The 23,906-nt window shown below is 40.6% G+C and overlaps 1 protein-coding gene across 17 annotated transcripts in view; it reads left to right on the top strand.

Annotated features, from left to right (window-relative positions):
* CLASP1 (cytoplasmic linker associated protein 1) overlaps positions 1–23,906 on the top strand; it is a 155,319-nt gene that overhangs the window by 48,654 nt on the left and 82,759 nt on the right. For 15 of the 17 annotated variants that reach the window (XM_042877984.1, XM_042877987.1, XM_042877988.1 and 12 more), the window contains 5 exons: positions 19,194–19,346; positions 20,271–20,344; positions 21,449–21,541; positions 22,856–23,001; positions 23,596–23,731. In XM_042877984.1, coding sequence (XP_042733918.1) covers positions 19,194–19,346; positions 20,271–20,344; positions 21,449–21,541; positions 22,856–23,001; positions 23,596–23,731 — 602 coding nt within the window. The remainder of the gene's footprint in view (positions 1–19,193; positions 19,347–20,270; positions 20,345–21,448; positions 21,542–22,855; positions 23,002–23,595; positions 23,732–23,906) is intronic. The other 2 variants (XM_042878002.1, XM_042877985.1) reach the window with 1 other exon arrangement.

Genomic DNA, 23,906 nt, shown 5'->3' on the forward strand with positions numbered 1-23,906 from the left:
ATAAAGTAAAAACCTTAGGATTTTTTTTGAAACTCTTGGTGGGGAAAAGGTCCATTGGGAACAGCTATTTAGCATAAGCAGGCATGGTGCACCATCAGCTGCAGTGGGAATTTCCCTGTGGGCCTCCAGAGTGTGGGAGGAAAAGAGTTTGGTTCTTTCTGCTAGCTTCCATCCTAAAAGACTGCAGCGCACAGCCTTCTAAAGCACCTTACCTTCCCTGGGAGATGCTTCATACTAACAGCTGGAGGTGGGCATTTACCTGAGCAGTGTCTGACAGTGCTCTGTGCCACTGATGATCCCATCAGAAGGCAAGTGGTCTCTGCTCCCTTCACTTGTTGGAAGATGAGACAGTACAAATGGCAATGAAAGGAGATTATGGCTAGCATCTCATCTCTTAATTTTTGGGGTAGGATATTCATTTTCTGTACCTTTAATCCACATACCACTAACTCCAGAAAACACTGAATATAAAAGTAAGACCTCTAGCAAGAGATTTTAACTTTTATGCAAGTTCTAGTCGCTTGTGTACTGTGGGGACTGCCAGGACAGCTTTATGCTTGCTTTTTTCCATGAGCTGAAAATTTTCTGGTATGTGAATGGTCAGTCACTGTAACAGGTTGCCTAGGGAATCTCTACCCTTGGAGACTTGTAAATTTGGATGAGGCCCTGAGCTGCCTGGTACAGCTTTGAGCCCTCCTTAAAGTGGGAAGTTGAACCGCTTGACCTCCAGAGGTCCTTGTTGACCTGAATTCCTTTTTTTCATTCATTAGGAGACAGGAGTTATGTAAGATCTTCAAAATCATCAGCTGCTTTTGGCTAGGCACCTCCATAGCTGTTTGTGTTAGTAAGCTGCAAAGATTGCTGGTGTCACTTGATACAGCAGGTTCGCCTGTTACTGAACACTGGTTTATCCAAAGTGATAACAGTGCTGAAGGCGGGAGAAAATGTGACCTCTGCCAACAGCACAGCGTGATGTCAGCATAAAACACCTACAAGCCACAAGAGAGGCACCTCTAAAAAAGGCAGCGTGCATCAGTGCTGTTTAACCTCTGGTAATTTGAAGTTAGAGTAGAATTGATGAGAATACTTTATTCTGATTTTATTGATCTGTCATCACGATGACTGTCAAGATGTACATGAGAGTATTTCAATGAAGAATTAAGATGCTGATCACTCTTTGATTTTAATGTGGAAACCCAGAGGTTTGATATTTAGCATGGATATATTCCAGTTGTTTCAGAAGATTTGCTTGTTATGGATGAAGCTATGTTTCATTCTATTAAATCTTCATGTCATACTTTAAAATGCCCTTTTCAGCTCTCCTAAACCTTTATTTTTAATGGCAAGATATTTTGGTGGCTGAATTCTGTTGCAGTTTCCTGTGTAGGAAAAGTGAATGCTTTTTAACTCATTTCTGACGGTCTTCAGTCATGATGTTTACAAAAGAAACCAAAGTAATGTATGTTTTAATGTGATCTGTGACCAAGACAAAAAAAAAACAACCCTTCCCAAACAAAGTAATCGACAGTGGTTCTGTGTGTGAATGGGAAGGGGTTCTCAGAGGTTGGCAGGGATTACTAGGATCCTGTTGGTTTTTGTAATATTAAAAATAAAAACTAAACAAAAACTAATAAAACGGGCTATCTGCCAGTGAACTTCCATTCCCTGTGTTCTGCCTTTTGGTGAAAACTTCATTGGTTTTTATCTCCATGTAAGTGGAGGTTGCATGATAGTAGGGACCCATGAAGCTTTGCATGCCTACTAAAGAAGGCAAAGCAAACAGCTTAAGATGAGGCTACTTACTTAGCTACTGACTTCTTATTAATGCCAGTATGTGAAGGTGATGTTGCCATCTTTGCCAATTAAAACACCTGAACTTGTTTTCAGAGCCTGGAGTGCAAGCAATGTAAATGTAGATGTCAGTCACGTGCTGTACTTCATGTGCCTGTTCCTCTGTTTGATGTTTCTTCTGTGAGTGAAGACAGGCGCAGATGGCTGCTAAAAAGAACCAGACGACTTGCCAGCGTGGTGGTGTGCTTGCAGGAGTGAGCCTTGGAGTGGCTTGAGGCTGCTTTGATGTCAGTACTTTGGGTTCTTCATTTAAAGAGTTGGAATTCCTCATTTGTTACTTTATTTTCAATTTGAGGGGGATTTATTTGATGTTTTTCCATTCTGAAAAGGTGCTTGTTGACCTTTAGGTCATCCTTGTTAATGAATTGTTCTTTCTAAATGCAGAGCCTAAATGAGAACAGGACTTGGGTGGAGAGGTTCAAATGTAAGGCATGGCTCACTTCAGCTGTAGAGTCAGGAGGCAAAGATTTTCTTATCCCTTAACAGTATGTATCATTCAGTCTAAATGATGCCAAGAAGAAAACCTCACTTGGGCAGCAGCAGCATGGTTTTGTATTTAGAGCTCAACTGAAGCTTAGCAGGACAAAAAGCTATCTGTGCTTACTGTGCTGAGCTTTGTCCTTCAGTTGCCCCTTGCTCAACATCGTGGTTTGCCTGTGTCTACAGAAGCCCTAGTCCTTTCATTAACAATGGGTTGCCCTTCTATGGGGACTGCATGCTGTGCTTACAGTGCTGCTGCTTCAAAAACTTTCAGGTAGGCTAAAAGTTTTTGTGCCCTGGCTCCACCTTTTGCTGTTCGAGCGCATGGAGCAGATACTGATCACAGCTTTGTGCTGCTGCAGCAGTGCGGTCAGCAATCAGCTGCTGTGTAACTGCACTGCTCAGCTTCTGCTTGTGCAAAATAGTAATTATTGCTGCCTGGAAGTAAAGTGCTGGCTGATTGAGGTGGGTGATTTGAGTGTCTCAGGAGACCCAAGTGAGTTATGAGCCTCAAGTGAGCCAGACTCATCCTGCTGTCTTGTCCTGGGGGAGGCCCAGAATCAACTCTCTATGAAAACTGATAGCTGGTAAAGCAGCTAGCCCTGTTTTGAGGAATCACAGAATCTCATAAGTTGGAAGGGACCTGTGAGGGTCACTGGATCCAACTCCACACAGGACCACCCAAAATTCAAACGCTACGTCTGATAGGAGTGACTGACTACAGGTGAAACCTCATGGGGTCCCAGTGAGCTCCTGGGGCTTTATGCTATGTGCTTGCCAAAGAAGCAGCTCAATCTGGCAGGGCCCCAAGCCAGCATTTTGATTCTCTAGAAGCACTGAAGGTCAACTTATACTTCAAGCGTAGAATGTGATTTTCAGGATTTGAGATGGTATTTTCCAACAAATGTTAGTCCTTTTTCTTCTGAGTTTGTAAGCAGTGTGCTGTTAGCTGCTTGCTTGCTGCACTGCTCAGTTTTGGGCGCAGCTGTTGATGGATAACAGTGCCTTGGAGCACTGCCTGTTGTAGCTGGGGTACCAACAGCCTGCTGTTATTGCGTGCTGGCAACAGCTGAATTGGTTGGAGAGCGAGTTACCAGATTTTCTTCTTTGACTCAGTCTGACATTTTCTGATCTGCTACTACTGGTATACTCCTGTTTTCCTTCAGTTCACATCTGTACAGACTATAGTCAATCACTTATGCAAATTTATTTTAATGTTAGTTCTTCATGCTGAGACTTCAGATAGTCTAAGCAATGCCTGGAAACAGCTGCTAATAATAAAGACTTGCTAATTTGGTCGTCAGCTCTATCTCCACTTTCACACTTCCTCCATGCTATTGCCACTTCTATCCCTGATAGTGTTTGAGTCATAGAGTTTGAGTGTTATTTCATGTGCCTACTGATAGTCATCCTGCCTGCCACAGTGATTATTAACGCTTAGTTGCATAGACAGCACTGACATGGTTACTCATTCTGCTCTGATCTGCAGGAAAAAAAGCAAATACATGACAGTCTGGAATCCTGACTTTTGCTCTTAAACAATAATGTAACTGAAATATATATTTAACTAAACATTACTTGCTGGTTAAGCTACTTTTGATCAATAAATGAGTGGAAATAGTGAAGCTCTACTCTCAAGCGCTTGTTGCATCTTGTTGAAGCTGTTTATGCTTTGGGACAAACCCACTTGTAGAACTGTGGGCCAGTACAAAAAGCCACGTTGAATGAACCCAAAAGCTGGAAGTTGAGGAATGATGCGGTTGGATTAATTTTGTAGCTGACTGCTGTAACTTGAAAATTCGTTTTGCCCTCTCTGAGGGAGCAGAAGGAAGGCCTTGCCCTCATCTGGATTCTTGATGTTGCTGCAGTACAAATAACTACAGAACAGTGAATAAAGCACACAGGTTTGCACACCCAAGTGAGAGGCTACTGTGAAATGAATGGCATACAAGTGACATCTCTTTCCTCGTTAGGTTTGAACATATAAAACATATTTCATTTTAAACAACTTACATTTGTTTTTTAAAAATTCTCTCCACTTCATATACTCCTTATGGGTGTGTATAAAAGGAACAGTCATGTTCTAAAAGGTCTCCCATATGAATTTTTAAGTATTAATGCTAGAAAGTACACCCAAACCAGCTGAGTCTCAGTGCATCCCCATAATGTTGTTCCTCTAGCCATAGGTTTGCCTCTGAATCAGAAACGTTTATGTTTAAAATAAAATACTTGTTCTGGCATCTCTTGTTCTCTGTAGTGACAGGACAAGGACTAATGATCTAAAACATGAACGCAGGAAGTTCTGTACTAACATGTGGAATAAATTATTTATGACGGAGCACTGGAACAGGTTGCCAGGAGAGGTTGTGGAGTCTCCTTCCATGGAGATATTCAGGGCCCACCTGGATGCCCACCAGGAAACCTGCTTCAGCAGGGGGTTGGACTTGATCTCTTGAGGTCTATTCCAACCCCTGCAATTCTGTGTTGCTGTGCTTCTCTTCTTTTTTACCTGGAATGTTAAGTTTAGATATGTCCAGAGGACCTTCCAGTGCCCAAGATGCAAAGTGCCTTTAATAAGCTTGAACTGATGCTTTTTAATACACGGGTGTATTACAGAACATTGTGTACTTGAGTGGGAAGCTGCAGGGAGCTCACTGTGTGAGCTCAACTTATACAGAAAATAATCAGTTTAGCCTCTTGCAAAGCAGAGAAGGTGCTCTTTTGTTTCTCTTGTCTTGTGGGTCGTGCATTTTCTCCTATGTAAGAATGCAGTGTGAGGGGGAGATCACAACACAATAATCTAAAAATAGAGGCTTGGTAAAAGATGGGGCTACAGGAAATGATACAAACATGAGGAAACAGTCTCCTCTGTTTTTGTTTTCAATAGGTGTTTGGAGGGAGCTTGCTTGCCTCAGTTCGCCCCTGTCATCTCTTGCCCACTGCCTGTAGATACTTACCTGGGGTGACTCTTTGTAGTGAACGTTCCCACTCTAGGAGCCGTTCTGGAGTTTCCATTATGGAAGTGTCTAAAATTTCAGCCTTGCTTATTTATTTTAGTTTGCTGAATAACTTTGAAAAAGCCTGGAAAACAAAGGAAATCTATTAGTTTTTATTGACAGTCCTAATTAAGATTTATGCCCAAATGTTTTGTAGTTGTTTGCTCACATGCTCTGTTCTCTTACAGTTATTACAATGTTATGAACCCGCTTTATCTTGATTTCTCAGTCCTTCTATCTCTCTCCCAATACCAAGATGCCTCAAAACATTGCAGGTCACAGAAAGGAGGTGGACCTGATGTTTTGGTGACCTGACCAGAGAGTCTTCGTGTATTAAACAACACACCACAAGTATCTGAACCAAAACAAGGTTTAAATTGAACCTTGATTCATACTAGGTAGTTATCCTATTGAATTGAACATATGTGCTTAACAGTTTAAAAAAAATGCATCCAAATGACATTCTTGGTAGGATTTTTAGACAATTATACCATACCCAATTATCGCTTGGGTATGATATAAAGGATAACATCACTTTTTTTCCTTAAATGTCAAACTCTGTGAAGAGATTTTATAACAGAGGGTACAAGATCGTGATTTCACTTGCTAGGAAGTGTTTAATTGAATTACTGAACTGAAAATGATTCCTGCATCTTCCTTTCTAAGCATGAAAGTTGATCTGACAAAATAAGGATGCTCATGTGTGTAATTTCTTAGGATGTCTCACAAAGCTTTGCACAGGTAATGAAGTCTGTTTTCCTTTTTTTTTGTTTTTGGCAGTGATTTCCATGTTTTTCCTTCTGTCAACCATCCCTCTTACCCTGTGTGTTAGAAAAACTTAATCTTTGTCTCTCCTTGGTACTTCCCAAAGGCTGTTTCTATCTCTCAAAACTTTAACTCAGGCAACGTATATCAGGTATCGCATTGAACGTTGTGCTGGCAACCCAATTATGTGCACTGCTTGACGTTCCGCCCCCCCCCCCCAGCAAGGCCAAAAATACCCACTGTGCTGACAGTAAAAATCACCTAGTTGAGTGTTTTGCCTTCATTTTCACTCAGAATCATCACAGAATATCCTGAGTTGGAAGGGATGCATAAGGATCACTGAATCCAGTATTTTTTGCAAAAAAATCCCCCACCCCACTCAGAATTAGCTAGTGAACTGAAAATATGGATGGATGGTGCCTGATGCGCCAAGTGGAGAGAATAGTCTCCTAAGTTTAATTTCCTCACTCCTTGCACTTGGCAGGAGAAGTTGTCAGGGTGTGGGGTCTGCGTAGGTGTTGCTGGAACGTAGGGTTGTTGCTTGTGGAGCAGGATTATGGTGTTGGCTAATCCGTATTTGAGGCTATGTAGTAAAAATCCCTGTAATTTTTGAGCTTTGTGAGTATAAGCTTTAGGGTGGATTGTACATCTTAAAACTGAAACAAGATGTTTCTTACCAACACATATAGTTATGGCTTTATTTACTGCTTGACCCAGTACTTTATAAAGCAGAAGCACAGTGGTGTAATGGAGTCTGCAATAGTCTTGACTTTTTTCAGCATGAATAGTGTGCTAAAAAGGGCAAAGCTTGTTTCTAGGATGCAGCTCTTAATATGGAGTACACTTCACTGTTTGCAGTTTAGGAAAAAAAATGTAAATGTCATATATAACGGGAAATAGCTCTCTCCAGGACAAACACAGTGCAGGGGGAAAAAGCTGCTATCTAATGTGTCTGTTTGTATTATTAGTGCAGTGATCTTTTAGGGTCACAGCTGTATGAAATGGCAGCGGAATCTAAACAATCCAAACTTGCCTAAGGGAGAGAAGCTACCTCGAGCTGTTTACAATATGGTTCCTTATATTTAAAAAGCGACATTTTCTTTTTGACTTCATTTCTTTCAAGTCCTATGGGAGACAAGCATGCCAGTATGAAACTGTAAATCTATATAGATGTAAATCAGTTTTGTTTAGTGTAAGAAATTCCCCATCTCTATAAGACTGGGCTTAAGATTTTCTCTGCATCAGCATAGATCTGGAATTCTTCACAACTGTTCAGATCTGGATGTTTAGCTTCCTGAATGCAAATAGTTGCTGTTGCCCCCACCTGGTGATCTCAGTGATTTTTCTGAAGCAGTGAGGATGGCAGGATGAAATCCAGTACTGCTCACCTGCATTTCATTCCACATCAGCTGCTGCAGGTTGTTAGAGTAGTTTGTGGAAGTGTTACAGTGAAAGAGGATTTGATTTTTTTCCCCCAACAGTGATGAGAATGGGTAAGGCAGGTTCTGCAGTCAGTGTTCCTTGCTCTGACATGTAAGCCTCTCTGGGTTTTAAGCTCTCGAATTCCACTTGCATCCATGTTTGCTTTGTGCAGACTGTAATGGCTGTATCCAGGGTAATATTTCGCTTGGTTTAGCTTGGTTGTTGCTTGATGCTTGTATTCGTTGTCTGTGGTAAATGTGGGTGATTCTGCTTGGCTTAACTTAGCCCTCAAGAAAGAAGGTTAAATTATATTACCTTGCATTTGCTGTAGCTTAAGAGCAGCACAAGGGCTGTTTCTGCAGCTCAGCGGTGTCTTATAACTTGTTAAGCTGCAGTAATTTGATTATGGGTCTGAGTCCAGTGGCAAATTCATCCTTCATTTTACCCAGCAGATTTTGTCCTTGTACCAGAAGAGATCTGCCTGGTTGTAAAATATTTACGCGTAGCTTCCGCTGCCTCTTACCGAGTTCTGATCTTCAGTCTAAAACAGGTGACTAATGTCAAAATGAATTTACCAATATTCCTACCTTAGTCCCTTGGTTTTGCTCTTTTTGCTGGTTGGGTGGTCTCAGGATTAGAGTCAAGTGGTAGAGATATGGTAGGGGAACTGCTGCAATTCAGGTCAAAATAATCAGAACTTGTTTGTCATAACATCGTCCTAGTTCTGATTTTGTAACTTAATCTGTCTCCCATAATACAGAATGGAGCTTTGTGTGGGGAAACTGACTTGTTTCATCAAGGATGTAACAGCTGTGGAACAGCCTTCTACTGCACCCAAAATCTATGGGAGGCTACCAAAACTGAAATGATCAGTTGCGTGACATCAAAGTGAATTACTAAGTTCCACTTGGGGATCATCCTTCAATTATGGCGGGAAGTTTGGAACAGTTGTGTGATAGGCTTGCATTTTACCTGGGCACAGAGACCTAAGAAGGTTTGAAAATGGGCACTGAGCCATGAAGAGAAAGTGAGTGGCGCCATGGGTAGAGGTGGAATGAGTTGTGCAGGATAACTGATGAGGACACAAGGACTTGAATTTCTTTAGGTGCCCTTTTTATTTTAAAAGAAAAGCTTTATGCTTATCTTTATTACAAAATGAAGTCTGATTAGCAGTAATTCTCTTCAGCTATATTGTAAGCTCTCTGAGAAAGATGCTTTCATCTTTGTAGCACATTAGAGTCCCTGCTTGCTCAGGGTTTAACAGTCCCTCTGAAATATGAATATAAATTCAGTAGTCTAACATCATTAATGACAAAAAGGAAAGAAAGTTGCAGCAAGATCTTGACTCACCCCCTGTCTGTTTTTTTCCCCAGTCCACACATGATGGTTTTGTTTCCTTTGCCTAATGATGATGTTTGTGTATGGGGAAGGACTGTTAAGGGTAGGAGCTTAATATATCTTTTGTTTTAAAGGAGTTGGAGGGGAGCATGCTTTGGGAAGCAGAAGCCGTGGGGACTGTTAATATTTTATAAGCTCTGACATATTTTTGGCTTTTGAGCCTTTTTCCCTAAGACTACTTTCCTTAAGGCAGCGGTTTTCTTAAAATGTAGCTTTGAAGGTAAGTAAAGAAGACTTATGAAACTGGTGTCTGGATGTGGAGCTTTACATTTGTAAATGAGGATTTCAGTCTGTGCTTATATTGAAAGCTTGGTTCTCTTTAGTTGTTATGAAACCATGTACTCTACTGAAACCTGTATTAAATAGACCACCACTTTGCTTAAAATCTCTCTGTGCTTTTATCTACAGGCTTCTACTTTTTAAACAAATGTTTTTCCAGGCTACAGTTGAAGTCACTGATTCTCTTGAGTCTGCTTTCATTGTTTTCCTCTACAGTACTTATGGGAAATGTAAAATGGTGATTATTCAGTTAGTGTTTTGTTATTCCCACTGTGTCAAAAAGAGAGTGAACAAAGATGGCTAGATTTATGGCTAACCATTGCTGCTCTCTGCCATTGTATACCAAAAAAAGGTATTGTGCCTGTGTGTAATATATATTTACCTCTGGCTCAAAGAGGATGCTTAAGTAAGCTCAGATTGCTATTGAATATGCCTTTGTAGGCATTACAAATGCTGATGCAGCATGCAAGCTTAGGCATAATGGTTTTAAAGCACTTTTTGTAAGATCCAGTGTGCATGTGGCTTATCCAAGCCAGACTGTGATTGGGAGTACACAAGTTGGTTGAGGTGATGGAGTGTCAAGCTACTGGTTGCTGCTACAAATACCCTGGAGCAAGAATCAGCACCAAGGCAGGTCCCTCAGTCCTTTTTCTTGCTGTTGGTTGCAGTCCAGTCCTACAGAGAGTGTAGAGCCAACTCTTCAGCTTCACTAGTGGTTGTCCCTGGAGCTCCTGATGCTGTTGCCAGCCACGTCTGCCATCAGCAGAAGCATCTCAAACCATGTCTGGTAACTGTTTATAGCTGGTAACTTCATCATGAAATCCAACTTTGAATCATTTTTAAATAAACCAGAATTCAACTATATACTTCAGTGTTTGCTTATAGGGCCTTCACGGGCTGTAGCAATATGCTGCATTATTATGCATTTCCTTATGTTATAAATTCCTGGGGGTGTGCTGATCATACCTGTTGTACTTAAGTCTTTCTCAAGATGTATGTAGGTTATAGAAATGCTGTTTTATTGTTCCTTTTATGGTGATTCTTCTGTCTCAACCACCTGTGGTCTTAGACAGTCTAATCTCATGCTTATTGGCCCACTGAGTATTTTAAATGGTTAACTAATTACAATGTATTAATTATGCATCAGGCCAGGCATTCGGGGTGGAAATCATTGACGTGTAATGTGCATAACACCATCCAGTGTCTGCAGCTGCAGTATCTGTTCTTGCATTAGCCTTCAGCCAGGCAGATGAATGCCTCAGGACAGAAGCCTGGGCTCCTCTCGTCTGTGGCTCCGGGGGATGCAGACTGACAGCCTTGGTTTTCTCCTTGGATGTCAAAAACTGCTCCCATTGGTGTTTGTCGGCTTGGAGGGGCCTGCTTGGGAAGTTCTGAAAAGCCCCAGTGTCTTGTAGAAGGAAACACGGGTCTTGGACAGGGCCAGGCCTGTATTTTCAATAGGGCTCTCTGCACACCTTCCTGGGGTAACTTCACAAACCCAGCTATCCTGAGACTTATCACAGAAGGAGACAAGGCTGCATTTTGGCATGTTTATGACTAGGTATTTTTGGAAAGCTTACTGTTGCTGTTGCCTCCCCACGCTCCAGTGTGCTCTGGGAAACCCAAGGCAATAAGATGCTTACGGCCTTTTTCTAACAGTGGTTTGTCCTAAAAATGTCAGGCTATTCTTTCCTACCTAATACATTTCTGTGTATTTGTTGTCAACACTTCACAACTCAAAGTGCTGTGTTACATAAAAGGAGCAGCCCTTCAGGAAGCAATATAGAAGAGCAACAGAAAATGCAGTTTTCTTTTGTTGACAATGATGCGAGTTATAGAGCAGTCAGCATCTAGGTGAGCTAAACTGAGTGATGATTAGCAGGCCAGGCTAGGATTTGTGCAGGCTGGAAGAGATGCCTTTTTGTATGACGTCATGGCAACAGATGGTGCTAATAGCTGGAAACCTGACCACGGTCTGTGGGTTGGAGGCACCTGGTCAGCCGGCATGCCGTGCTCACGTCCTTCCTGGCTGAAAAGCATCTGTCCATTTAAAGGCTTCTATTCCTGGTGTGCCTCTCGATTCAGTTTATTCAAATAGAATGTAGACAGTTCAGGTTAAACAAAGCCGCCCTTTGATTCTCTGGTAATCTGCATTTTCAGATGGGATTTGGCAAGTAAAATCCAAGCCCTCACCAGCAGATGTCTCTCTGGGAGCTCAGCTGAGCAGCTCCTGTACAGCATTACTGTGAACCAGCCCTGCAAGATACGGAGAATGCTATGGATTAACTTCAAGTAATGGTTTGAGGACAGCTAAATTAAAACTTGAATACCTTGGGATGTGATTTCTGGTTTTGCTGAGCCACTTGCAGGTGTTCTGTTTGAATATGCACAAATCAATTTTAATGATTATGTTAAAGTAAGCAAACATCTTTAGAACACTACACTAATCCTTTGTAGGAATGAGAAAAAATGATTTAGGAATAGAATGTATGTTTAGAAATGGAACTTAATCTGGATTCTGGCAATGACCCTGAAGTTTCCTTGCCCCTGAGAATATCTCAGTGAGTTTTTATTCATGTGTTGAGGTTCTACCAAGCACTTCTCACTGCAGTACGGTGTTTGTGCTTTTTAATCATATTTGTTTCACTTCAGGAGGAGCACTGTGCCAGGCTGGCTGCAGGCACAGCAGTCTGTGTGAATGACCAGTAGCTGAAAGATGTCACTGCCTGTATCTTTTCCTGCCTGACTTCCTAGCAGAACGGGGACTTGCTGTGTGCACTTCTTTGTGAGTGGAAAGGAAGTTAAATACTAAATAAGATCAGAGGTGTGACCTTACCTTTCAACCTGAGCTTCACTGCTTGTGTGTGCATGGGGAGGTGGTTCCAGAGGGAACCCCTTTGCTGCTGCAGAATTTAATTTTTAATGTCTTGTGAACAAAGTCAGAATAATTCACTTCATTTTTTAAATTTATTTGCCTTAGTATTTTAGGATATTGTTAAGAACACAGAGAAACCCTAACATCAGCACTGGAGCACTGAGAATTAATATTAGTTAAAATGGAAAGCTTTGTGCTTTAACTGCTGTTTGGAAATTGAGGAATGCTTTCCTGCAGCTATCCCAGTCCTTCAATAAGGCAATTAATGCCTGTGCTTCTGGAAACGGATATTTCCTGACTCTAAAAATCCCCCTGCTCCATCCTGTATAAATAGCCTTTCTCATTGATTGGTATCTCTGGGGCTCAGGTTATGTGACCCACTTTGTGTTTTTATCTGTGAAGATTATGCTAACGAGGCTGCTGTGAGGAGGTGCATTTTGCTTGCAGCTACTGCTGCTGTATTTAATGGGTGTTTTCCAGGGTCCAGAAGAAAAAAAAAGTGAAGGCAGCAAGGAAAGCTGCAGCATTGAAACATAGAACGAACTCCCTGTTGTGGAGCATGGGATAGACTCGGAAATAATCGGTGTGGTTGTGGAAGGCTGCATTCAGAGATTGTCATATCTTTGTGTGGGCAGGTTGTGCTCTGAAAGGCCAACCAACAAGCCCAGCTGACAGGAAGGTTGTGTGTAGGCAGGGCTGATTTGGCTCTTGATGCTGAAACTATATGCAAACATGGGCTTTTGAGTGAGTGCCAATTTGTTGGTTTGTTTGTTGTTTTGTTTTTTTTTTTGCAAGGTCTGTGTTGTGGTTGCAGTCTGGTGGAAGGCTGTTGTGTGGCTGCTTGGAAGGGGCACTGTGACAGTATTAGGTTCCCAAGGACGTCTTTGAGGAAGGCAAATCTGTTTCTCCTTTTGCATTCTGCCTTGTGAGCACATCAGTCTGTCTCACATTTTTTTAATCTTTATGGAGCAAAATCTCTGTGCGCCTCTAACACAGGTTTGTGATCCTTGCGTAGGTGTCTGTGTGAACTTCACTAAAATAATCACTAGAACTAATTGGTTCCTGCTGTTTTGGTGGCTTCATCTTAACTTTTGGTCCTTTTGTGTATTCTTTGAGCAGAAGGATTTGTGTGTGCTGTTGCTCAGTAGCTCAGCTGTTTTGTTCTATTGTTATTTTTACAATACTTATAGGAATATTAGGAATCCTTCACTGCTTCTTTTTCAGGTCTCCTAAAAGATAACGAGAACTGTCACAGTGCTGAACACTCTGGAAGTTTAACTTAATTCCCGTATTCTTTTGTTTAGTTTCCCAAGCAAGATTCTGAAAAATGCTTTGGCTGCTGTATTCTTAGTCACGTTAATGTCCCTGCACTATAGAGAGCGCACTGTGTGACTTGTTAGCCTAAAGGTGTAACACTATCAACCTTATGATTTTAAAGACCATATTCGGAAGCATTAAGTATTATTAAGTATTAGGTGCTTTTAATTTGTCTCTAGTTTTCAAATCTTTAAGGCTTTTTTTCACTCTTCTGCACAGTCATCATGAGTAAAACTTGAATTGAAAATTACAAAATCCCCTCAGAAAAATCATTTGAATCAGTTGTGAGTTGCACGATTTCAGATTGGTTTTCTATCAAAAGTTTTTGTCCAGTTTACCAGGCTGGTACTTGAAAGCAGGTTTTACATTTTGCAGGGGCTGTTGCTTATGTTCTCTGCTAGAACAAAGTTGGTAGTTACTTTCCTTAGTAGGCTGCCTATGTCTGCCTAGTCTGCTGTGGGATGTCATGTCAGGGTCTATGTACATTTCCTTGGTTAACTTTATTATACTGGAATTGGTGAAATAAATGCACTAGCAGAAATGTGACTTGTTTATTATTGCCATTAGTATCCAATTGTTTTTCTGCTGAGAGGGATGATAGAAAGCAATACGCTGTGAAATGTCAGTGTCTGCTTGCAGACTGAGCAGAATGTATATCAAAACAATTGCCTGTCTGTAAGTGTGATATATTTGGAGCAGAAAGCAATTCCAAATGTTATTTCTGTCAGGAATCTTATTTACCTTTTGATGGCAGTTGACTCATTAGGTTATGAGCACCTTCATTTGCTCATAATAGACAGAATGAGGCAGCAACTAAAAAGATGAATGCCATTTTCTAGCAACTTTTTGGATTAATGTACAGCCTGCTGTTACTAGGAGGATTGTTAAAAAATAAAAACCCAACATTTATCCACTGGCCTGGCATGATATCCTTGGATTGGCACTGAGTACCACCTTATCTCAGGTTGATGATCATCGCTGTATTGTGAACATGAGGATGAGGCTGAGTTGCCCAAGGAAGCTGCTTGAGAAAATGTTGGCTAAATGCAGGCTGTGTTTTGTTGGTTGGGAGGAGGAGTAAGGAGGGACTTGGAAGCATACTGTATAGCCTTTGGTGGCTTTGCATTCTGTGTCCTCTGTATTCAGAGGGGGCCCTTGGGTCTTCAGAAAGTTGAGCTTTAACTGCTAGCAGGGCTTGAGCATGGAATGATGTGCTTCAGCATCAGCAAGTGGTGCTATCCCTGTGTGTTAGGGACAGAAGGAAGGAGGGCTTCTCCAGGGCTGGCCTTCACCTGAACCTCAGGGGGAGACTGCTGTCAGAGACCAGCAGTTGTGGTAAAATGTGAGATGTGTTGGCTGATTTCTGTTCGCAGGAGGTACCAGAGTGCCGAGTGGCAATGCTTTTGTACAGCCAGCTGACAGCTGTCTTGAAATGAGTGATTTACAGGTGCAGATGTCTGAGTTTTGATTTTTTTGCAGTTACTGTTTTGCATGCTGTTCGATAGAATTTTCTGATTAAAAATCAATGTTCTCCTTTGAGCTTGCTGTCAGGAGCTGAGAACCAAGTGGAAAACCTCCAGAGCACAGCACACAGTGCTTCTCCAGGCCCCCTCCACTTAGATGCCAACATAAAGATTTAGCTGCTTACGTTTCATGTACAAGTGAAGAGAGAAGGGAGATGTTGTGCTGTCATAGGAGATGTGTACGAGTTGCCAGCCCTCTTCTTCTGCACCAAGGCTTGTATTTGGGGCATGTGGTAAATGAGTGCAGCGGGGTGAGGACAGATGTGGTGCCTTGTGGTCACTCCTGCAGGCTGTGGCAGGGCATCTTCAGTATGGACAGAGGTGATTTCTATTTTAAAAGCCAGAAGGCATCTCACTTCATCAGGGAGGGAGTCTGAACCCCAGACACTTGGCTTTCAAAGGTCCCAGCTGATGGTTCAGGCAGAGAAAGCTCTGGTCCTTACCTGCTGCAGTTCCTGACCAACTGATGCTCTCTTTACCTTGTTTTACACCTTGGCCAGGCCATGAAGGGGTTACATTCTAAAATGAATAATGACTAAATTTATTTGTCATGGCCAAATGATGACAGCTGTTGAGATGCTCCTGTTAGCGCTTCCCAGGGGATAAAGCCAGGCTGGATCCTGGTGCAAGCCAGCCCAGCCGGGCAGAGCAGCTCAGCTGCAGCGTGTGCTGCTCATTCCCCTTGCTCCCTTCCTCAAGTGCACTGCAGTTCCCAGGCTGAAATGGATGTTCCTGAGAATCCCACAGAGCTGCTAGAGAGGACTGAGGCCGTAGCTGTTTAAATCCATGTGCGAAGACAGCATGCTTAATGAATACGGGGGGCAGTGATTGATTATGCTCTGGACTGAAAGCCGCGGCTCTCTGCGAAGCACTCTTACATCTGGGCACGCTATGGAAAATATGAAGGAATGTTGAGGAAGCTTATTTGCAGAAGGATATGTACTTGTAAGCATTTCTTTTCTTCTTAAATAATGTAAAGGAGTTGAAAAATTTAAAGCCAGTTGTGTTGTTTCCCTGAGACAGCGGAGTGGTGAGCAGACAAAGGTCTCTTTTATCAGGGCACGGCTGTGGCGGAGAGCGCTGTGTCCCCACTAAATGAGCACCGGGGGGTTCGTAAGGTGGGAAAATATTAATATTACAGCCTGGTACACATTCTGCTTTGGTGCACCTCTGACAGCGTGATGAGTTACACCCATGCTGAATTTGGTACCTTGTGGTTTGCAGATGGATTGAAAAAAAACAAAAACAAAAACACAATGATCTTAGTTGAAATGATTGCTGTGATTCCAGTCAATGAATGGGGGAGAAGGCTTTTTCATGGTAATGCATAATTGTTTATTTTTCTCTTATTTTCTGATCTTATGTGTTCAGGTTTCTTTCTGTTCTTTGTTTCTCTTTCTGTCCTGCACACGTGCTGCTGGAAGACTTAGTGTGCAGTTCTGAATGTGGCTCTGTTACTCTTCACTGTTCAGATTAGAAAATGCTGTTTGGCTGTTGAACTATTCTGATAACTATATATATATATATATTTTTGTAGGCTAAATGAACAAGAGATGGGATTGTAACCTAAACGTCTCCAAAACTGTGGGCTGGTTGTTTCTTGTATTTCTTTTTTGTGTGTGTTGATTATAGCTAATGCTCAGAGAAGCCTGTTTTACATAGCATTTTAGCAATTAAATAAACTACAGGAGTGCAATCTTTATAATGTTTTTCTGAATTTGCATGTTTTATAAAATAGCAAACAACACCCTCACTCCCTTTTGGAGGGGTTTTAAGAGTACGGGTAGAAGAGGAAGTAAGTTAAATAATAGTGTTTAGATAGCCTGTAGTGCAACTGATGGGGAATTGCATTACCAGATAAAAGTGGTTTTGAAGTAATGAAGTACTTTCCGAGAATGACTGACTTTCTCTTGGCTGGTAATATATATTATAAATAATATTTGCTTAATATCTAAATGTAAGCATTTGAAATAAATGTAAATTGGATGAATTTGGCCTGGGTGTATTCAAGGTCTGTATGAGTTTATCATCCTCCCGTAAACCCCTTTCTGTAGGCTTCAGAGATCACACATTTTAGAGTCTTATTTTCATCTACCATGACCTTCTGTGCAACTCTGACCAATAATGTTTTTGAAGTAAAATTCCTGTTTGAACTAGGCTGTATCTTTCAGGGGAAACGAAAAACAAAACAAACAGCAAAGAAAGCAAAAGAAAAAACAACCTACAGAATTCAGTGTTTTTAATATACTCCTGTAGTGGAACTTGCCAAGTAAGGCACCTTTTCTACTAGATGGAGAAACAACACTAATAAATCACATTGGAAAACTACACGCAGTCTTCAGCTGCTGTGTTAACAAATACAGTCAAGCAACTTGCTAAGCATCTGATCAGGGTAAACAAATTAAGTGGAAGCTCATTGCAGGGGATTAAAAATGTATTTTCCAGTCATTCTCATGGCTTTTCTCTGAGCTCTTTTTAAGAATGTCATATTTTCAATTATGTATGTCAGAACAAACCAGCAAGTGTCAATGGGAAGTAGTACAGTCTCCATGGCTGCCTTAGGGCACTGTGTGATGGATCCCATGTCCTAAATGTAATGGTTGCTCTTCTCCTTAAGTTGACGTCAAATTTCTTGCTGTGACTTTAAATTTCTTAATCATAAAGCTTCTGTGTTCATTTTTGTCTTGTTCACTTCTGCCTGAGCAGCAACTGAAATACCTGTTACTGCCCCTGCTTTCCTTTACAAGTTACTCTTTTTTTTCCTTTGCCATAATCCAAGGCTTTTTGAATGTTAAAATTAATGGGAAAGCATCTTTGGCCATCTTAACTTTCTGGATGCTGTCTTGGTATTGTTTCAGTGCTGTGATTGGAGTGTGCCATCCTGCAGAGATGTACAGGTTGCAGATGTAGTTTTTAGATTTTCAGATAAACTGTGACAGCTCTATGTAGCTGTTATGAGCCTTTTTGGGGAGGGAAAATAAGGGTAAGGACAACACAGTCTTTTTTCTTTCTCTCTCTCTTTTTTTTTTTTTTTTACTTGACTAGAATGTGTCTTTATTGTTACCAGTTTTTCTTACAAGAAGCTCAACGTGTATTGAGTTTTAGTCATTAGTGTCCAATAGGAGCCTGTATTGGTTACTTGATGCTCCCAGGTGCTTTCCTGAGTAGGGATGGATTAAAGCTCCTGCTTGTGGTGTTTGTTGAGTGAAATTTCTCAAAGGAAACAGTGAGATTGGGCCATACCATGAATCACTGGGTTGAGATGGGCACGGATCATGTCTCAAATCCTGAATTAAATGTTAGTGTGGAAAAGCTACATGTTGAGGGGTTGAGGGGCTTTTTCTACCCTGAATAAATTATGCACTTCATCTATATCAGCTGTCCAAATGTTTTGTCACCTCTCAACCTAAGGCCATTTTTTAAAGTGGATTAGCTAATTTGTATAGAACTGCAATATAAGCACTCTTTTGGAATTGAATTGACCTTCACTGAAAATCAAAGTGACTGTAATTCATTTGAAGTTAATTTATGTCCTGTTTGGAAGTAGGGCCTTTGGATGGATACAAAGGATTCTATATGTTTCAGTTCACCTAAATTTATTATTTTTTTTTAATTTTAGATAATCGTTTGCTGTTTCCTTGCTTTGTTGCAGGGAAGCTTTGCTGATAACTTAAAAACATAGAATGGATGTACAGCTTTAGGTTGGGTCTGTGATTAATGGTCCCAAAGGGAAATCTCTGTGGCTTATCAGCAGCATAGGTGTTGCCATGTGATCTTTCCTGGATTAGTCTGTTGTTTGTTCTTGATGTTGTGCAGGCAGTTAGCATGGTGTGAAAGGGCAGCTGGCTCTTCCTGATCTTTTTCCACACATGGATTTCCTCGTGTCTATTGTTGTGTTTTTTTTTTTGTTTTGTTTTGTTTTTTTTACAAAACAGCTCATGTTAAACTACATGCAACAAATACATGAATTGGAGATATAGACTGTAGGCAGCTCAAGTATTAGCTCTGATTTTATCTTTTTTTTGTTGTTTTGTGGTTTCTTCTGTCAGAACACAGTCATTGAAAGGTTTATAAAGTAGTGGCAGCAGTAGTGTAGAAATGGTCTCATTGGCTGGTGGTCATTCCTGAATAACTGGATTGCCATCATAAAGAAGCTGCTTAGAAGGAAACTGGCAGAGCAGATCCAGCTCGTGTTTCAGCAGGCCAGGCAATGTGTTTGCCATCACATTGGCATGTTCCTTTAGAAATCCCTGATATGGTTGACTATGCTTTTTCTTTTTTCGGCAGATAAAAATTTTGATGATGAAGACTCTGTGGATGGGAACAGACCTTCCTCAGCTAACTCCTCTACATCATCAAAGGCCCCTGCAAACTCACGTAGAGTTGGAATGGGGACTACTCGCAGACTTGGGTCTGCAGCTCTGGGATCCAAGTCCTCAAGTAAGCTGATTACATGGAATATTTGTAGTGTTCATGTTTGAGCTTATTTCCAGGATTTTCAGGCCATATCATTTTCCTGGTACCCAGAAGCAGTTGTTTCCCATGTGAGATTGTTACTTGTATGTTTGCCTGAATGCAAGTGAGTCTGTACAATGTACGTGAGTCTGCAAACACTATTCACATCCCTCTAGCATACACTGCCTTTGTGTAAGGTTGGAACTGTGTCACTGTGCAGTGAGAGCTTTGGGTAAAACGTATCAGTGATGCATAATTTGAATTTTTGTTTTTATGGCTGACACTCTTCAGCTGGACTGATGCAGGCAGCTTACAGCTACGTGATAAAACTTAAGGGCCAAAACATGTTGACTTTGTTTTAAGACCTTCAGGCATTGCTAGCAGTGAAGGTGAAAGAGAAGAAGGGAGTGATAATTTGGAATGTGATCAATTCTAAATGTCATTACAAAAGATCTAGAGAAATGGAGGAAGTTGTCTTTCATGGTTTCTAATGTGATTAATATTCCAGAGACTGTTTATCTTCCTTATCGTTTGTCTGCTTGTGCAGGTGTCAGAAGATCTGCACCTTCATCTATTATAGATAGGATTAAATCCTTTAAAATAAAATCTCCCATATAATGAAAGCAAATATTCCCTTTCATCTTTCAGACTATGCCCCTAACTGTTGAGTGACTACTGTAATGACTAGTAGTATGCCCTCTGTGCCTTGGAGCTGAAGGATGCTACAAATGTGCACTTCGTGCCTGGCACTCAATTTTCCTGCCTCTATTTTTATTACATTTGCAGCACTCTGAGGTTGTGTGTGGATAGTGAACTTTCTCCTGATTAGGTGCCTTGATAGATAGCTGGTGGTTTCTTAATTGATTCTCTTGATAAGAAGATCGAAAAGACTTTTTTGTTATTTGTCAGCAGGCAAAGAGGGAGCAGGTGCTGTGGATGAAGAAGACTTCATTAAGGCATTTGAAGATGTCCCAACAGTTCAAGTAAGTAGAATTATAAGCTAAAGTACATAACACAGAACAGCAAAAGATAGGTGTAGAGTCCAGTTCTTATCGCTGATAGATCTCCCTTTGCTTGAATGCTGGCGAGTCTTCCTTAAGGGAAAGGTAGGTTGAAGGATGTAGGGGTTGAACTTCAAAATGGTGGTAGATGCCATTAGATTGGTGTGAAGTGCTCAGAAGTGGAGGGAAGGGAGCCAGGAGGTTTGTGGTAGAGGCATCATAGGAGAAGATACTGGAGCTGGCACTGGATGGGGCCTGTTGGTGTTTTGTGTGATCATACAGCACTGTTCCAGTCCCCAGGAGCCTCTCTGTTTCGTTTGTTTTATATGGAAACTGAAAGTAATGGAGGTGATTTGTGCCTCCAGGATCTCTGCTGTTTTGAGTGCTATGATGGAATAGTGCGTGTTTGGTGGCAGGTTTAGTCAGGTAGCTGGTATGTGGGGTGCATCACCTCTCCTCCTTCACAGTTTACCTGCTGGGGCAAGAAGACCACACGAGTGTGCTCATGATTTTTACCAGCTCACCCTTGAACCTAACCTGGGCTGAAGGGTAGGATGGTGACTTAGTTAGCCTTACTCTTTTGATACACTTGTGTATTTTCAGTGAATCTGCTTTCGAACTGACTGGCTTTGTTCTTTTGACAGCTTTCTTCTGTGTTCCAATACAGGGTGTCTGTTTAATTGTATACACATTTTTAGTACCTGTAGTTTTAATAACCAGTTTAGATTAAGGTCTCACTTCTATGTGGGAATGAGTTTTCCCTGGTTATTGTTGACTAGCTCCTGATTGTTGACTAGCTCCATAAAGCATATCCAGTTATCTCTTCCATAAAGCAGGAATTTTAGCATTTTACTGACTGTTTTATTGTAGATGCCAGTTATACATTTGACTTTAACTTTTCTCATTAACTTTTTTGGCTGTATGCAGTACAGAAATACTGCTTAAAATTCTGAAACTGCAGTAAAATAGTAGATGACAATCCTTTAGTTATTCTCTGATCGTGTTATAATTTTTGAAGGAGATTTCTGTAAATTTTTTGCATTATGCAAATCCCATGTTATGATTCTGCTCTATTTAAATTTACAGATTTATTCTAGCCGGGATCTTGAGGAATCCATAAACAAAATAAGAGAGATACTATCTGATGATAAACATGACTGGGAGCAGAGAGTATCTGCTGTAAGTAGTTAACTTCCTCATGAACTCTATTAATATGAGGTTTTCCTTCACTGAGCTTATCCTATGAAAGAATTTGCTTAGAGAATCTCAGAGTAAGACTGAATTGCAGTTTAAGTGGTAAGCATTTGTTGTATTTCCCCAAGATTAGGGGAAACATTTCCTTATGAGACTGAGTTTAAACCATGTCTCTGGATGAAGATACTATTTTTGATATAAAGGCATCTGGTAAGCCAACATCAGGTTGAACTGGAAGTCATGCAGGCTAGATGTATCTAGATGTAAAGCTAGAAATTTGCTAACAGATGCTGAAATAGTGTGATGGAAATATCAAAAATGATATCCAGAATCCCTTAAAACCTCCTGTTGAGGCAGAAAGTCATTTTGCCTGTAGACAGCTCACTTATACTTTTGCAAAACAGAAATAAAAGCAAACAATTCAGAAAATTTAAACAAATTTTGAATAAATGGTTATAAATGTAGGAAATGCATTAGTGGAAAAGTGAGTGTTGTATGCATACCAAGATTGTCCTGTTTTCTGAGATGAGCATTTGCATAATACAAATAGATGCATACACTTTTCTATATAGTAGACTTTGATCACTGGTACAGCAGCTATGACATGTCTGTCAAGTCATCTATTACAGGAAAGCATCAGCTTGTGCTGATTCAGCTTCATTTTTCTTTGCTGTAGTGAGAGTAGTAAGCTTGAATAGAGGGACTGTGTTCATGAGGTCACATGGAGATATCCAGAATAAACTCTTTATGAAGAAATTGTGGTCCCAGTATCACTAGAAAATATGCTGCTTTAGTAAGGTCAGGGTTGCACTTCTAATAGGCCCATATAATTATTTACTTTAATGAAGTCAATGAACAAATTCTAGATATAAGTCAGTACAACTCAGATCTGAGTGTAAGTCAAGCGTTTCGAGTTAACCCATCTTTCAAAGAAGCTAGGTAGCTATGTGAGGTTCTATGTTTTAGAAACTATTGTAAGTAGGTCGATACTAAGAGGAATAAAAATGAATCTTTGACAACTGTTGGCTTAAGAAGTAACGTTTGGGTCATTAACAATACAGTTGTAGAAGCCATATGTAATACTTGTGGATTGCTGTATCAGCTACTGTGTTTATATTACTTTGTATTCTTATTATGTTAACCTGTGAATTATATGTAAGGTCTGAAATAAAATTGCTTGGTGTTCTTTAACAAGTGGATTGTACAGAGACCCTGGGAGCAACACACGAGCTCTGAACCTAAGTGTCCTTCTGTACATTGCTCATTAACAGTCACTGCTTTGTTTTGTCATGCCAACAGTTGAAAAAGATCCGCTCCTTACTGTTGGCTGGAGCTGCAGAATACGATAACTTCTTCCAACACTTACGGCTCCTGGATGGAGCATTTAAATTATCTGCTAAAGACCTGCGATCTCAGGTAGTGCGGGAAGCTTGTATCACGCTGGGGTAAGTTTACTTTCCAAACATGCTTGAAATGGGTTGTAGGAACATGGAACAGATGATGGATAGAAGACACACACGAATTAACTAATGGATTGAAATTTTGCTATGGCTATTTAAAACCATGTTCTTGTAGTTGAACAAACCCATATTGTTGAGTTTTAACCGTTAGTGATTGAGAGATGCAAAAATGAGTTCTGTTCTAGTTCAGACTGAGCTATATTTTTGATTTTTTTATTCTTAATGAAATGATTTAAGAAAAAGCCTGTAGTGCTTCTAACAGTATTTTTTGTGGAAATTCATGCATATGAATGCAAAACTGATCACTTCAAAGAAACTAACAAGTCTGGAGAAATAGTTCTATTATTACTGTCACACTTGTTTGTTAGAAAATATTTCTCACAGTTCAGTTCAACGAGGAACATGAACTTGAAATGAAAGGAACTATTTCAAAAACAAATTGCTCTGTCCTTTAGAGTTGGAGAGGAGGTGACAGTTGTGAAGAGTGAGATATTATATGTGCTGATGTTATGTTCTGTAGAAATCTGACTTGCTTAATCCTCAGCACTCTTAACAGTATGACTTCATTGTGTTTTACAGACATTTATCATCAGTTCTGGGAAACAAGTTTGATCATGGGGCAGAAGCCATTATGCCAACAATTTTTAATCTAATTCCAAATAGTGCCAAAGTCATGGCCACTTCTGGTGTTGTAGCAGTTAGATTAATCATTCGAGTAAGTATCAGTCAAAAGAGAACAACATCTCATTGTTTCCAAATGCTATGCTGTTTCTGAGAAAATACAGATGTTACTGCCATGAAAATTTGATTAAATGTCAAATCTACTCTTCTGATTGAGCTAGGCTTGTCTGTCTCCAGTTGTAATAAAGCCTTGTGTAGGTAGATGATGA

Source organism: Lagopus leucura, unplaced genomic scaffold (genome assembly GCF_019238085.1).
Source record: "Lagopus leucura isolate 7727_CA_CO unplaced genomic scaffold, USGS_WTPT01 Super-Scaffold_100019, whole genome shotgun sequence".
NCBI classification, from domain to species: Eukaryota; Metazoa; Chordata; class Aves; order Galliformes; family Phasianidae; genus Lagopus; species Lagopus leucura.